This window comes from Condylura cristata, unplaced genomic scaffold, assembly GCF_000260355.1.
Source record: "Condylura cristata isolate star-nosed mole 26May11 unplaced genomic scaffold, ConCri1.0 scaffold00013, whole genome shotgun sequence".
In the NCBI taxonomy this organism is placed as follows: domain Eukaryota; kingdom Metazoa; phylum Chordata; class Mammalia; order Eulipotyphla; family Talpidae; genus Condylura; species Condylura cristata.
Window position 1 is genome coordinate 25,540,537 of NW_004567114.1, and position 17,386 is coordinate 25,557,922.

A 17,386-nucleotide genomic window follows, 5' to 3' on the forward strand; every position below is an offset into this window, starting at 1 on the left:
TATGTGGGTCACTAATAAGTCAGGTAAAAGAGGTGCCAATGTCAAAGGCTGGGGTAAAGTGGTGCCTGGCTTGGAAGGAGCAGAAGCTGCCCCCAGGTCTTGCACCAAAACAATCTTGAAGCTTTGGTTGGAAGGCCTCGGAAGAGGATGGACTAGATATGTCTGCTAGAAATGATGAAATTAATCTATGAGTCATCCATTGCTTTATTTACTAGTTGACCAATACACAGCTTTGCACTTTGAAGTTAAAGGAATCATTCCAGTCTTTATTCAATTCTTCAGGAATCACAATCTTTGTTCTGCAGGGCTATACACAATCTACTGGAGAGACTTGAATTTACACTACAATAGCTGTACGAATAATGACCTTCCAAATGCCACTAATACCATCCCTGTTCCGCTTCCCAGTTGGATCAGAATCTGTCAGTAAATTCTGAGACCACTGACTTCCCTTAGACACAAGCGCAGACCCCCATGCTGACACCCGCCCTTAGCCTCCCCCATCTTGCCATGATTTCATGTCTGAATCAATTCTTCTTTGCAGACCTCAATTCCTTTACACCTACTCTCTTTATTTAGTGGACAATGCTTTATTCGGAAACATTCCCTCCTGTAATCACAAATCCTGTTAGTCATCCTCCTCCTCTCCACAGGGGAATTGTGGGCTTTAATTAATTAATGTGGTTAAACCGCTTTGAGGTGCCTGGTTGAAAGGTGCTATATAAGTGCAAATTATTATTATTATGGCTGTTGACATCCCCCGGCTGCAAAGCCTTCAGCCCCATGCATCTAGAGACCTGAACAAAGCCTTCTTCATCTTCATCTTCCCTGCAATGGCGGGCTCAGTGGTATAGGGGCAAGGCTGTTACCATCTCAACAGCAATCAACTAATTAATCCCTATTATGTTGGCTTCCGTTTCCTTCTTCCAGGCAGCATGGTCCTGTTTCATTTCACAAATCACAGCCCCCAGCAGCTCTAGACAAAGGTCATAGTGTCCCTATGGCCTCTGTTAGCCTAAAGGAAAAAATGAAAGGGAGAGAAAGTTTGAAAAAAAAAATTGTCATCACAAAATGTATGAACTTCTCACCAGCAGTCTAAATAAAATTTTCCTTCCAGCAGTAGTCCTCTTACATATATTCCTGTCTGTCACACCAGGAGCTGATGGTCTCACAAAGCATGGACACCCAAAATCACAGCACAAGGGAATGAGGCCCTTGGTCCAGGCTTGACTGCCTGTAGCTAGAGACAAAAGGAAATATTTCTGCACTGGGAGGGAAGTGGTCATCAGAAGTGGGGCCCTTCCTTGGCTTCCTCCTCTAGCCCCAGGTTTCCCCTGAAAAAGCCAGCTGCCATCTGTAATCAGGAAGCCCTCACAAAGGCTGGCGACCATGATTTAGATGTTTTGTGGTACACCTAGCACACCCCGGCCCTTAACAAATGCCCGGTACTTCCACTATGATGGTAGTCATTGAAAGCAGCTCGGTGGGGGAGACTTGGCCTCTCCCAGGGACACTGATGACCAAAATTCTCTTGACAAGGTTGTGCCTCAGGCTCTTTGTTAGTGTGGACGTGGGTGAGCCTCGGGGGTCATGTCTTCATCTGCCTCCATTTATCCTCCCTATTGAAGGGCTCCTTCAGGACACTGGTCAGTCTCTGTGGGAAGTGATTTGGAGAGCAACAAAAGAAGTTGGGCCCTTTGGGGGGTCTTCAGAATTCAGTAAACATCTGGACACGGAAGGCCAGGTTCTCAAGCAGTCTAGCTGGGGAGATGTCAAAAGAGAGAAAGAGCAGTGTTGCAGTGCAAGCCCTGAGTTCTGTGGCGACATTTGTTGTAGAAAAGCACAAACACCCCAGTGGGCAGATAGGAAGATTTTTCCAAAGCCCCTCTCTTTGTCAGCTTTTATGAATGCATGCTCTCTTTGTCAGTTTTCGTGCATGTGTGAGGAAACAGAAGTTTCGCATGGTCAGGGAGCAGCATGTGATGGATGTTCTGATTCTGTGTGTGCATGAATAACTCTGGGTTGCACAGCTGGTCCTCAGTGGTGGTGTTTAGAGTTTCTATTATCTGTGAGGTGTGTAAAGCACTTTCCAGTAGTCCAGGAGACTTTCTAAAAGTCTTCTTGTAAGACATTTTAACTGACAAAAAATGAAGTTCTGAGCCTGAGTGATTTATATTTCATCACATGCTGAAATAGAGTATCTAAACTCTTGGCTCTTAATGCTCCCTTCAGTGTTGAGTCAATCCACTCAGAAGAAATGAGTTAGCAGGATTCAACATTAGTCACATAGCCTGAATCAGCATTCCCTCTATGCCCAGGTCTATCCTCGGACAGAAAAAGAAGCCAGCCTCTGTCAAGGGACCATGGCATGGCATGTTATCAGAATTCAGTAGCTGACATCCAGTCCAGGCCCTACATACTCTCAGGAATCTTCCTCAGTCATCCTTGTTGGGATAAGTCTATTTTCCTATCCTTCCCTACCTCACTGTTTAACCTTTAATAGGTATGACAGTCCCACTTGATCAAATTTACTTTGTTTTGAGCTAACTAGGTTTTGAGCTACTGTCAGGAAGCAGCTATTTTTTTTTTTTCCTTAAGGACTTATAGTCCCTGAGTACCATGATTTTGCTCAACAAACACCTGCTTAGCTAAATGCAGTGGAATGAGCTTAACTCATATTCCAGAAAGAACACCAAATCCTCTTGGATGAGGTTTTCAAAGAACATCAACAATCTGCATTGATTTAACATCTTTTTGATATTATTACCTGGGCATATTCACAAATGCAAATTGTTAACACTGCAAAGACAGCCAAACGGCTTCCAGGTTCTGAAAGAGAAGAGCAGACCCACTCTACAGTCAAGGTCTTGGATAAAATTTTTCTCCATAACTTTATTCCAGTGGACATTTTGCCCATATTTTTTGTTTTGTCTTGTTTTCAATGTGGAGACAGGAAAAAACATTTTGGAAAAAGGATGTGTTTAGTCTATGATTTTGGATACAAATGCATATCCTGCTGTGTGACGCTTGTTTAAATCTCTTTCTAGCATAGTGTATAAACAGCAAAACATACAAAGGCATCTGCTCAGGAACTATTTTGTCACACCTATTATCAAGGTTTTAGGTACTGATCATTGAAGGAATTACTTCTCTTTCTAGATTCTACCAATGAGGACTTCTGATAGCATTTTAGCACTAACGTATGTATGTATGTATGTTGCATTTAGAGAGTACAACCCCTTTTTGTGATGAGCCTAGCCACAGGCCTGCTACTGGGGCATAATGCCTCTAACTGGGCTCCTCTATAAAGGATGCGTCGCCAAATATTCATCTCCTTCCTCTCTACCTCACGTTGGGGAATCAACTCCCAAAATGTAGCTGGGCGCTAGCCACCCCCCCAAGATCAACAATTACATTTTTCAAACTTTCTTTTATATGTCTCCACATTATTCAATATGATAGTAAAAGAAATAATGTGTGCTACTTTGGGTGAATATCTAAAAGGAAGGAAGGTGCCATTTCCTCCAATACCATTCTGTATCCCATAAATGCTGCTACCTGCATGGAGGACATGACGCTATGCCATTATGGGCCATGACAAAAAGAGCAACACCCTAGGTGTGACAGAGCAAAAAGTCATGTGCCTGGACAAGAGACCCAGCTGTGCTACCAGCTCTGGCCTGGGCTCGTCCAAGATGCCATGTGAGAAGGCAGTGAGGCTCTATCTCGTGTGCCGCTGTTAATTGAGGTTGTGGGTCCATGCTGCCAACACTATAGCCCCACTGTACTGGGAAGTTTCTTCAGGGATCGCTGAGAATTTCAAGATTTGATTGAGGTCTAGAGTGCCCAGTAGAGGCTCAGGAGACCCAAGAGGTCGCTGCCCAGGGCTACTATGATGGCAGATGAGGAGCCACGCGGCGTACATGAAAGGGCACAGGCCCAACGGGGGGGGGGCAGGGGAGGGGGCGTGAATACCAATTGCCTGAAACTCAGGGATCTCTCCTGAAAAGAAGGGTGAAGGAAGAAACTAAAAATTCTCTTTTTGGGAAGTGCACACAGTTAACTTTATAAGAAATAAAGTAATTTTGTCAGCTAATCACCTAAGTATATGCATAAAGTACACACACTGTGCTGAGGTCCCTCCAGAGGCAATGGGGAGCTCAACCTGGAAGGTAGGGCTCGGAAAGGCATCCACAGAACACACGAGCTAGCCCCCAAAAACCTGACAACAAACCGACAGCTACCCAGAAATTTGCCTGCTACCTCCAGAGAGTGTGAACTGGTAAACCTCTCTGAAGACTGATTTCAGAATGTGCAGTAAAGATCAAAATGTCCATGACCCTTTGACCAATCCTTGCACTTTTTAATGCATACCTAGAGAATAATAATAGGGAATAATAATATTGTATGTTCACACAATGCAAATGGAACTCTCAAAGTGAACAACAATGCCCTCTGAATAGATCAGTGTATTGAATTTGGATTCACATATATGTAGAAACATGTTTTAAGAATGGGAAATGAGGAGAGGGGAAGGTGTGTGTGTGTGTGTGTGTGTGTGTGTGTGTGTGTGTGTGTAGAGAGAGAGAGAAAGAGAAAGATATCTATAGATACATCTCTTATATATAAAGAGAATCCTGGAGAGTTTTTACTTTTAATGAAGGAGTGTCACATGGGGATGGACAAGGAATAAGTGCAAAGGATGTCAAGTTTATTCCTGTAATGAAAAATAAACAAACAATACACTAATATGTGTTAGTTTTGTCTATTATGTGTATGGGTTTTGCTAGATTACTTTCTTGTACTTAAAATATTTTTTCCACGTTGAAAACAAAATCTGTGATGCCAAGGGCCAGAGTAAAAGCAGTAAACAAAGCAGAGAGCCAGTGTGGAATGATGTCTTGGAGGAAAGAGGAGGCTAGAAGAGAACTGGACAGATGGGAGTCCTGCTCACTTCCTCTGGGACGTTCATTGACGAGGGGCAAGTGACAGCAGCAGAGGACGAAGCTGGGCGAGGGTGCAGGGGCACTGGCCTGCTCTGCCCTCTCCTGTGTGACCTGGTGGGGGGGGGTAGAGTATGCTCTCTGCTCTGTTGAGCCCCAGGGCAACTTGCACAGGCTCCCACAAGAATGCCAGGCTGTGCCAGGTGTGTGGGTGGTGTTTACCATGCAGACACCTCCATATCTGGATGGAAATAGATTGGGAATCTTCTGGGTCAATTTGAGTCCACCAGGCAGAAACATTTAGATGTGTTACTGATTGAAATGGAAATCGGATAAACTCAGATATGGTATTTGGGGGCTGGGGGTGGGAAGAGCAGATGGGGTGTTTTAGGGACAGCAAGATTTTTCAGTAAAGCATCCATTTGGCTCAGTGACTAAGAAAATGGGGTGCAAGACTCTAACCCAAGTTTGTCTCAAGGGAACAGAGATTAACACCTCTGTCAATATACTTTAAAAGGCAATGGAGTATTCTTGATTTTACAAAAAAGATGAGGCACACGGCCTTCTAGGTTAAAAAAAATAAATAAATAAAAATAAAAAGCATTGCTAGGCCCTCCCTGGTGGCGCAGCGGGTTAAAGCACAACACTAAGAAGCTAAAGACACTTCCGCATGAGCTTGATTCCCGCCTGCCTGAGAGGTGACTACATAGCGTGGCAGACCTCTCCTGACCCGCCCGCTGCTCCCCTCAGCAGTGTACCTGTCAGTTGGCCTGTTCTGCTCCCCACTCTGTTTCTGGTGATTCCTCTCACCACCCCTGCACCTCTAGCCTGTACCCCAGTTCTGTATGCATAAAAAAAACTTAAAAAAATTCACTGCTTCTTTGTTTGTGGGTTTCTTATGAGTCCTTATAATAGGTGGTTGGAGAAACAGGAAACTAGCACTTTCTCTGGACCTACTTCAAGTATCTATTCCACTCCCCCCAACCCCCCAGGTTTATGTTGCTCAATAAATCCTAAACTAGTAGATGACAGCTCCAGAATCTAAATTCAGCCTGAGCTTGGTTTAAAATAAATGAGTAAACCCACACACATACACACAAACACACACACGCACCCGCACACGCACACGGACACAAACACACACACATTTCCCTTCTATTGACAAAGCTGTTATTTTCTGTCCTATTTAAAACAACCTGGCTTTTGTTTTTCAAATGCTCCCTAGACCCCTAGAAAGGAAGCAACAGGAAGTATGAGCCAAGGGTCTCAGCCTATCACCTTCTCCAGCCAGCTCTCCTTCATGATCTGCTTCTTACCCACGAGCCTTCCAAAAGCCAGGGTTGCTCTGGGAAAGCCAGGCTGCCTGCAGCGTCACAGCACTTCATTCAGTCACAGAATTTTATTGACACAGGCTCAGGGGCCCCCAGTTTGTTCTGGGCAGCACATTTGGGGCTAATTGGGGGTCCAAAGGACATGAGCAGAGCAGATGAAGGTCAAGTCGGAGTTCGATGAAGCCTCGTCCCTTTAGTAGCGGGTGGTTTTGTGGGCCCTTTTCATAGAAGCCGAATCCCAAAGTCAACTCTTGCTCGTCCCTCTCCACTGAGCCTCAGTCGACTGGCCAGACCTAAGTCTCCCACTCTAGGGCAGCTGGGCCCTTCACAGTGAACTCTCGGACTAATGGGAAAATGGAATTGGAGTAATGGGACGCTCCCCACCGCCCTTCCATTTTCCCACTTTGGCTGCATAAATGGTGTTGGTTGAATGTTCCCTCTGCCTGGGACCTGGCAGAGGGAGCCTTTGAGTTCAAACCCTCAGGAAAATGGTGGTTCTGAGACCCTCTCCTTAGGAACCCAAGTGTTTCATGGTCCTGGGTCCAACCACAGAGGCCAGGATTCCTGACCAGTGAGGCTACTGTGGGACAAAGAAGATGCAAACCGCACTTATTACCATGGTAATGGCCTGAGCCAGGCGGCCTCCTGAAGATGCTGAGAGGGTAGGCTTTCTTTCTTCTACTTTTTCGTTAAAGTCCCCCTCCCCCAAAGGAGAATAGTTCCACTTTCTATTTTACCACAACAATAGCAAGGCCTGGCTCCTTCAAGTGTTTCAAAAAGCAGCCTGAGAAATCTCTAGCCAGCCCCTCTGTCTCTCCAGTGGGCCGTTTTATTGTCCCTCCCATCCCAGGGAACAAAGGGGCGGGAAGAGTACTAGGCCCCCAGTTGCCGGCTGGTCTCAGCATCCTAATCCTTGAGAACCAGTGAGAGGAATGGCCTGTGGAGCCAGTAAATCGAATTCTGGCCACACCTTTTATTCCCTCCCTTGGCTTTTGCTCTCAGGAGCTCTCAGGTATTATAAAACCTCCTCTCTAGCGGGCTGGTAGAAATCTTGGGGCTTGCTGAGGGGATAAAAGCCTCTGAGGGATCATTCTCTCACTAACAGCCCTTTCCCAAAGGGAAAGCCTGTTTGGATAGTTCTTTCCCACCACTCCAGGCTGGCTCCATTACAAAGTCTCAATGTGGGGCCTCAAGTGGTTGGACTAGCAGTTTTTCTTAGTTGGTACCACAGCCGCTGCCCTCATATGATCTCCTGCCCTCCCCCTGTCTCTAGGCCGGGCTTGCATATACCTCCTGGAGCTGCAGGCACCAACCTCCAAGATACCAACTTGGAGCTATCACACCAGGGCAACCCTCACACAACCCCTTCTTGGCCTTCACTGCTGGTACCTTTCCAAGGTTACCATCCAGGGATCAAAGGTTTCTTTGCTTTAAACTTGGGGAGTGGTGCAGGTGTCTTTTTGCTCAGTCATTTGGTAAGTGGGGAGGTAGGGTGGGGGTTAAGCTTTTATGTTCCATTGTGTGGATATCTCCAGAGTGCAACTCTACCGAGCTGAGTGAATGATAAGCGCATCATCTCCTTAGAAAAATTAGGTAAAGCTAAAGTGTGATGGTATTTAGAGATCATGCAGGCCGATGATTCTAATTAAAAAACATCTTATATGGCAACCTTTAAACACAGAGTCATAATGGGCACAGTCATCAACGAACACACCATGAAACATAGAAGTAATATAATTTGGTATTATCCGTTGCCTGTTTTTTTTTTTTACAATGTATTTTTCTTACATTGTTATTCATTTTTATGCAATAAATGAATAAATCCCCCACCACCTCAGCACCCATGAATCGTCACCATAGTCCCTTGTGTTCTTCCCTCCTTGTTTTGACCCTTCGCCCTCCTCTTCCCCTGATATAGGTCTCAGATCTATACTTTTGTCTTTTTTAAACTTTATTTGTTTCCTTATGTTTTCCTTATTTGTTTTCCAGTATGTTTCCTCCAATGAAATCATTCATATTCTTTTCCTGCTGACTTATTTCACTGAGTAGAATCCCTTCATGTTGCTGCAAATGGCATGAGTTTATCTTTTTTAATTGCTGAGTAGTATTCCACTATATATAAATAAAACATATATAAGATCCATTCATCTGTTTTTGGGCACTTAAGTGGTTTCTATATCTTAGCTATTGTGAAATAGTGTCGCAGTAATCACAGAAGTGCAGGTTACATTTTGAATTAATGTTTTTACTGTTTTTGGATAGATACCTAGGAGTGGAGTCACTGGGTCATATGGTAGACCCATTTTTAATCATTTGAGGAAACTCTACAGAGTTTTCCATGGTGGCTGGAACATTTTGCATTCTTACCAGCGGTGTAAGAGGGTTCCTTCTTCACATCCTTGCCAGCATTTGTTGTTGCCAGTTTTTTAATAGACTATTAAAATTACCCATTTTTAAAATGTTGGTTGTGACGAATTTCATTTTATGATTCACCAATGGGTTGCTAGGCAGTTTGCAAAGCTAATTTATTTATTTATGCATAGAAGAACTGGGGTGTGGGCCAGTGAGGTGCACGGGGGGAGGGAATTCACCAGAGACAGAGTAGGGAGCATAACAGACAGATCTACTGAAATACACTGCTGAGGGGAGCAGCGGGCCAGATAGGAGAGGTCTGCTGCACCACATGTGGGTCAGCTCCTTGACTTGGGGGTCAAAACTCACAGCAGATGTGATTGTGTGATAGCACTGAGACTTAACCCCTGTGCCACCAGGGAGGTCCAGTTTTCAAAGCTCCTAATGAAGGTTAACATTTTCATTTCAAGCTGACAAAACCAGGTATTTTTCAAGATCACACCAGAGCTAGTACTGACATCCAAAGGAACCCCGATTACTGAGGGGTCCCCTTTCTCTGAGAAGCACGTTTGCTTCTGTTTCCCCAAAGTCCCGGGAGCATATAGCCAAAGGGGAGGCTTCTGTTTCCCCAAAGTCCCGGGAGCATATAGCCAAAGGGGAGGTTTGTGTTCAGTGATGTTGCTCAGCAGAAGGTTTTTGCTACCTCTGGAAAATCACAGAGGGAGGTGTACTTGGGGGGAGTGGGCTGGAGAAAACAAATTCGAAAGCAAGCAGGTAAGGCTCCACAGGGCCCCATTTTCTGTATCAGCTGAGATGGCATCATTGCATCCCTCTGCACACTCCCTGGATGCTTCTCTTTCCTTAACACACCACCTCAGGTCAGCTGGTTTAGTGACTCATTTTCTTGTCTGTTTTCCAACTTTTGCAGTGTTTTAAAATCTCCACCAATCACTGTGTTTCTCCCTTGTTTTCCTCACTTTCCCCTTTTCTGTCAAAATGATGCTGTTAGCAAGGAGTATGAGAGAGGCAAGTCTGAATCTTGTTCTCAGAAACACTATCCTAAAAGTATCCAAGTTAGAACAGATTTAAAAGTGTTTTTTATCCAAATGCCTAGTGATCGAGCTACAGGCATTTCATCAGAGCAGGAGGGGCTCTTCTACAGCTGTCTTGTAATCTTCCATAGAATTTCATGCAATCTTTATTGAAATTTGCAATTTATTAGACTTCTAATCTTTTAAGAAAGCCTCTAAAACTGAAGGGCCACAAGCCACACTGTGCACTGGGTAAATAAAAGTCCAAGTTTCTGATTGCTTATTACTTATCCACCCTTAGAGAGTATGTAACAAAGGGAACTGCTGTTTGCTTTGCTTAATCTGGTCTTGAAATCTCTGCTTCTTTGTCAGAAAACAATATTTGCAATTGCAAAAAAAAATATTTACCAAGGAACTTGGATAGCATAGGTCAAAGGCTAAGAGCCAAAGGTCAGTACTTCTTACCCCAAATTTCTCTGGACCTGCTGTGGAGCTCAGCTGCACCAAGCAAACACAGTGCTCTCCTGGCCCTTTAACTGGCAGACATTTCAAAAGGGGAAGGAAAGGAAGGCTGAGGCCTGCTCCACTGTCAGAAGCATGGATGCTCCAGCAGGCTCCATGAAATTCCTGCTAGATTGGGACAGGGCTGTGTGTCTCCCTGGGGAGAATGCAGGGACTTACCTTGTTTTGGCAGCGTGGGCAAAGTACTCAACAGAAACCTCAACGGTTGTGTGCCCCACTATGGTTCGGACCAGATATTTACCCAGGTAGCTCTGTGGAGGGACTGACTAGCAGACAGCGAGGGACAAATGAGTACTTCTGTGGAGCCCTCTTTAACCCACAATTTTAGACATCTAGTCCTTTTGGCTAATTTCAGTGGTGTTTGAACTTAGGCTTTTGAATAGAGTTTCTGGATCCTTTTCATACATGTGGGTATGAAGGTTCCCCCATACCAACCCCAACCAGACTCTGGCAAGAGGTCTGTGAATCCAACTCAATTCTGACACCTCTATCCCGAGAGCCTCAGACACCACAGGTAAAGAGCTCTCCCAAGGTGGCGTTCCACAACACATGCGAGTCTCAAGACAAGCCTATTAGCTGTGCTCTGACTGCTGGGCTACAATTAGAGGAGCCTGTGAGCCCCTCCTCAGACTCCTCAGCTATGAACCCCACTGCTTTTTGGCTCTCAGGACATCCTCCTCAGGCTTGAATAGTGTGTTAGAGTGGTTCAGTGAACTCAGGAAACCCACTGACTCACCTTACAAATTATTATTCCTGAAAAACTATGATTCAGGATTAGCTAGTAGGAAGAGAAGCAGAGGCAAAGAGCCTGTGAGAAGAGTGCTCCCATGCCTTCTCCAAGCCTCCCATCTCCTCCAAATCCTCATGTGTTTTCCAACCCGGAAGCTTTCTAATGCCCCAACTTTTTGGGCTTTTAGGGGGTTTCATTCTATAAACATGGCTAATTAAATCATTGGCCACTGGCAGCTGAAATCAGCCTGTAGCCCCTTTCCCCTCCCTGGAGTTCTGGGATGGAACTGCAAGTCCCATTCCTCTACTCATAGAGCTGACTCTCCAGACAACCAGCCTCCATCCTTAGGTACTTCCAAAATCCACCTCATTCACAGAATCAAAGCCAGCTTCATCACCTTCAATATTTAAAGAACTCCAAGGAATATACAAGAAATAAACATCTAAATGACAAAAATACATATTTCTGATAAATCATGATTTTGCACCCTTCGTGGTTATTGCTGTCTAGATAAAGCTCCAACTGGATGCCTTTCCTTACCAGCAGGGGATCCAGCATCTGATAATGAACTGCCACAGAACAGTAAGTTCTGGACAAGAGCCCTTGGATGCTGACCTGTGAACCAAAGTCCCAGGCCCATGCCACATGTGAAGGACAACAAGGTCTGGTCCCAGTGAAGACCCGAGCACAGGAAAAGGAAATGGAGTAACCAGAGCAGGTGAAGAAGTAGGACTCAGAGTGCCCTACAAAATACCACGCAGGCTCCCAGGCCAGATATGCTCTTTAGCACACTTTCAGAGCTCCAAGCTGTGGCTGGGTCTGAGATGGTGTCAGACTCACAGTCCAACTCTTCACTCCATAGATCTGGAAGAGGACGAAGTAGTGGCAATTCCTAGCTTGCTTGGCTTAACCCTCATTCTTTGGTTGTCTCATTCTGCGAGAGAATTCTAATTCTCCCTCAGCCCCACCTTGACCTTCTGCCAAATCCTTGCCATAACTGTCATTCTCTTTGATCTTATCAGGACAAATATCATTGGCCATTTCCTCTTGGCCTTTGATTTGTTCTTGAAGTATTCTCAGGAACACAGCAGTAATTATCAACAGCAATGGGTAGCAAAATCAGTTTAAATAAATGCCTTTATCTAAGAATCTTACCTTGAAGAACCAGGCCTTCCTTCTCAATGGTGTAGGTAAGTGAGGTGAAAGGAGCCAGAGGGGATTTAGCAATGAGAATCTGCACAAAAAGCATATTTTAGGGTTAGGTAAAGGAGTTGTCAGAGATGAGTCTGCACTCATGATTCTTACTTTGAGAAAAGTGGTAACTTATGGCTACATGCCACCAGTTCATTATTACTAAAAATTTATTCTAGAACAAAATGAGTGCTATTCTTTCAAAGTGATCACCTTGGAAGGTTCCAACTATTCTGTTACTGAAGATCATCTTCTTGAATGGGTTCTTCTAAGAATGTTTCATTATTTTATGTTACTTGCCTAAATGTCTACCTTCTGTCCAAAGATAAAAACCTGAGTTTTATACATAAAGTTGACTATTTTATCAAAAAACTCAAAGATACCTTTCAAAGATAAAGACTTGCTACCATTGTAAACATTCAAAGTAATTAGGCATAGGGAGATCGTTTTGCTGGCACTAGCTCTTCACCACATCTGTGTTCACACCCTGTCCCATGTGACGACATTTCCACGTAAGGTGTGGCGTGTTTCCCATGGTCCTGACTGGGTTTGGCCGCATGACTTATTTTGGCTATAGGTTGTGCCAGCTCTCAGCCTTCAATAAGCCTCACACATTTTCATTTGTTCTCTTATGCCTCTGCTACAGCCAGAAAAAAAATATGACCAAGCTAGTCTGTTATCTCAGGAGGATGATGAGAGACACCAGCAGAGCTGATGAGCCAGGTCCCGTCCACATAGCTAAGGCACATACACATTAAATACATATTATCCTGAGCCTTTGGGATTTGTTTGGTATTGTTAAAACATCATTGTAGCAAGAGTTGACTCATTTGCTAGCCAAAACAAAGTATCAAAGATATTTTGAACAATGGCATTCCCTAAAGAAGACACCTACTTTAAAGAGAATGATCAATGGGTCATTAAAAAAAAGTTAGTATCCCTAACACATTACCACATCTGACATGTGATTTCACATCTCATATTAGCCCTTCTAGAGACTGGAAGATTAATTGATTATAGCATTCCTCCTGAAGGAAGATGAATATCAGTTTCCTGTTTTACAAATTAATATAATCACAAACAGTGACAGTTTGGCACAGGGCCACTTAGGTAATTGGGGAGGCAAGAGATTGGGAAGAAGTAATTTAAAATAACCAAAAGCTTACAGCCCATATCTCAATCCAGCTCCACTGGACAAACATTAACTAACTGTCAAGTATGAGAAACAGTGGAACAATCTGGTACAAAGATCACAGGCTTTGTCATGAAGTTGACTCTAGACCCCTCAGCTAGGTGCCATCGCAAACCTGCAATTTTCTAATAGTAGCCATTCCTCTTCTAGTAAAAAATTTGATTAACAAGAATAATAAAAAAAAAAGGACACTCCCCAATTTTCCATTTATTTTAAAAAAGATTTATTTATGCATACAAGAGCTCAGGTGCAGGCCAGAGGTGCAGGGGAAAGGGAAAAGAGGATTGACCAGAGACAGAGTGGGGAGCAGAACAGGCAGATGTGTTGAAATACACTGTTGAGGGGAGCAGCGAGACAGGGGAGGTCTGCTGTGCCATGTGGGTCTCCTCCCCTTAACTCCTCCCCACTAAAAGCCAATGTTTTTCTTTTACCAGAAAAGATTCAACTCAAATTGAAACTTGATAATTTTTACACCTGTCTAAAGTTATCTAGATAAACATGGTCATCATTCTTAGAAGCAATGAATACATGTATAGGTAGGACAGTTACATCTTCATGTCAAAAATATTCACCAGACAATGAAGAGAGCAAGTAGTTTGGGGATGGTTCTGTGTGAAGTTTGTAAGTGCCTACCGGTAGGGGAACAGCATGGTAGCAAAAGCCAATGTGAGTCAAAGTTTAGTGTGTGTATGACCCACTTGTGTATCCTGTTGACATGCAGATTCTGATTCGGTAGGCTTTGAGGTCTAAGAGTTTACACTTCTAATAAGTTCCCAGGATATTCCCAAGCTCTCATCTATGGACCACGTTTTAGGGGCTGACTTCTAGGAAATCAGCCTGATTAATGAGTCTGAGGTGGAGAAGCAAGCGTGGGGAGTCTTGGAGGCAGTTGGGAGAGTATTGTGATCTTTTGGGGTGAGAGCAAGAACCTGTGTCATAGCTGCATCCGAAAGAATGGGAAAAGGGAAACAGATAAGCGAAATATAAATCCTCTAGATCAAAGAGCAATAATAAAAATATATTAAATATTTCGAAGATCTCAGAGTTTTACTCTCTACATGAAGTAACTGGATTTGAAACCAAAAGGTGTAAATAAATAGTAATCTATATTTTTAAAAATGTATTATTTTTTTTATCCACTGCAGAATCAAGGAAAAACATGTGACATTCTAATACAATAAAACAAATGGCATCAAAACTGAGTCCTTCAGTGCAGTGGTGCTACATCCCTCGGCTGACTGCTTCCCCTCCCGGGAATGTACCAACTCTGTGAGCAAGTTCTGCACCATCAGAGAACCTCATTTAAGGGACCACACTCCCTCCCACAGAGTCAAAGCCTTTGGACAAGTTCTGATTAATGCCCTATCCTTCTCAAACAGAGTTGAAAATGGCTTACCAACAGGATGATATATGTGAGTGAGAAAGAAGTGAGCACATGAATCTCACTTCTTTTTCTTGGAAAGAACTTTGAGATTGGTGGATGAGAGAGCCACTCCTAACACAGAAAAATACCTGTTTTTCAGCAATATATGTAATACTTAATAGCCTTCTACATAAAGTGAAGTTAAGTTGGCTAGATACTAATACCATTAAGTGAATTTGTCAGTGACCAAAGATCAACAGCATTCTGGATGCTGCTGAATGTACTAGATTTAAGCCTTTGTCCTGTTACAATCATTGTTCTTACCAACCTGAACAAGCACACAGATCTATCCAACCACATCTGTATAACAAATATGGGATTCACAGGAAAAGGAACTGCCAAAATTGTTGTCCGAAAAGAGTTTATCTTCTAAAGCAGGCAAAAAGATCAACAAAATAAAGTATAATATATGGTATGTTGGATGGTTATATGTTTTTCAGAGAAAAAAAGGTAGAGAGAGTATAGGAAGACATGGATTAGTAGATTAGTAGAGAAGACCTCACTGAACAGGTGACATCTGGACCTATAGATTATATACCTAAACCCATCTGAAGGGCTCCTGAATATGATAACAGAAGACAAAGTAGAGAAAGAGTTAATAGATAAGACACTCATAATATGAAAACAAATCTCAATTTGGTTTAGAGTGTTGGGACAAATTTTGCAAATACTTTGGGATGCAATTTTATTCTCTCTCTCTCTCTCTCTCTTTCTCTCTCTCTCTCTCACACACACACACACACAAGGCCTTATCCTTGAGAACAGTGGACCAACTAATAGTTACAGAATGGGGGAGATATGATTTAACATAAATCATCAAGTGGATTAGAAGTATTAGTTTTACTGTAGTTCAATGAATCAGTTGTAAGATGTGATTCACAAAAATCTAGTGTAGTGTCAGATTATGTCAATGGAGACGCAGGATCTGGAGCAAGGGAATGGTTATCCTGCTTTCCTTCTCATTCAGCAAACCAAGTTTGGATTGAAGGTCAAACAGACCTTTCAAACAGAAATTGACATAGAGGAGGACAGCAGAAGGTGATCCATCTCGATGGTCAGACATGAAACAACCCATGAGCACACTTAAACACTTGGTAAAAGTTTTTGAGCTGGAGATTCTGTAGTGTTACCTATCAGAGAGAGGACTTGTAAATTAGCTGCCTCTCCTGAAGGTTTCAGAAAAAAACAAGCAACAGATGCTTGATGTATATCTGTATGAAAAGAACAAAACTCTTCTCCTTTGGAGATCTGAATCCTTACTTTAAATCCTTGCACCTTTCTGCCTGTCAAACCACACATCCTGCTCTTCTAAAATAAACAAAGCTCACTAGCAATAATTTAGGTTGTTCTGTTTCAGATATTCAGTCATTCTATACATTTGGGATGTTCTAATCATCACGTGACTTGAGTTGTTGTCAACTGTCATTCTTTCTTCTTCAATACATATGCCCTGCAGGAGAGACCTGGCTGTATAGTAAAACTCCAGGCTCCTAGTGAAAAATTATTACCACACTCAAGCTTATGTATAGTGAGAACAGTTGGTTTTGGAACCTAAAGAGGGTTCTTTGAAATCTATGTTGGGCAAGAATGAATGCAGACACATGTAGCTCAGAAAGCCTAGAATTCCACATGGCTGGTGTGTGGTCTTATGAGCAAGAAATAGCCAGATTGGTTTTTTCTTGAGTGTTCTTTTCATATCATAGCAGTGCATCATTAACTACACCCTAATGAGTATACTGTCTCCTCTCTTCAGTTATTCTTGCAAGGAAAGTAGTCACCAATATTTAATTCTTTGAGGAGCACTTAAAGTAGACCTACTATGTGCTAGGTTTCAGATCCCAAATCTCACTACAATCTGGAAGTCATTTCCATCATCTGCACGATCTTCCCATCCATCCAAGAATTTGTTCAATCTACAAATATCTACTGGGAACTTTCCTTTGTGCCAAGCACTGTTTTAGGTACAGGAGATTCTGTAAGGGGAAAGAAAGATAAGGTTGTTGCTCTCATGGAGCTGACATTGTGGTGGCAGAACACAAACCACACAAGAAATCTTTAGCACTAAAGGCATAGCTGTTGTAAACCCCCCAGCATTATCCTTTATGGTGTTTGTATTTTAATCTAAGATTTCCAAAGGAGAGTAATGAGTCTAAAATGGTGGAAAGTCCCACAAGGTGGGATGGGTGGGGACTCCTTCCAGGGTATCCACAGCAGTGATGATGAGGCATAACTCTTTTTTTTTTTTAAAGGGTTATTTATTTATGCATACAGAACTGGGGTACAAGACAGAGGGGCAGGAGCAGCAAGAGACTCACCAGAGACAGAGTAGGGAGTAGAGCAAGCAGATCCACAAAGTACACTGCTGAGGGGAGCAGCTGGCAGGTCAGGAGAGGTCTGTCATGCCATGTGGGTCACCTCCAGGCCTGAGGATCTAACTTGCACTGAAGCAGCTGTGGCCAGCTTGCAGTGTTGCACCCTAACCTGTTGCGCCACCAGGGAGGGCCCGAGGCACAACTCTTTAAGGCACAACTTTTTTTTTTCTAAAGATTTATTTATTTGTGCATACAGAACTGGGGTACAGGCCAGAGGTTCAGGGGTGGTAAGAGGCTTCACCAGAGACAGAGTGGGGAGCAGAACAGGCAGATCGACGAAGTACACTGCTGAGGGGAGC

At 43.4% G+C, this 17,386-nt stretch overlaps 1 protein-coding gene across 1 annotated transcript in view; it reads right to left on the bottom strand.

Moving 5' to 3' along the window:
• Positions 1–207: 207 nt before the first annotated feature.
• RAD51B (RAD51 paralog B) overlaps positions 208–17,386 on the bottom strand; it is a 505,595-nt gene continuing 488,416 nt past the window's right edge. The window contains exons 10-11 of the mRNA XM_004682077.2: positions 12,065–12,143; positions 208–1,015 (exon numbers count right to left, since the gene is read on the bottom strand). Of these exons, the coding sequence (XP_004682134.2) occupies positions 1,011–1,015; positions 12,065–12,143 (84 nt within the window). The 3' untranslated portion in view covers positions 208–1,010. The remainder of the gene's footprint in view (positions 1,016–12,064; positions 12,144–17,386) is intronic.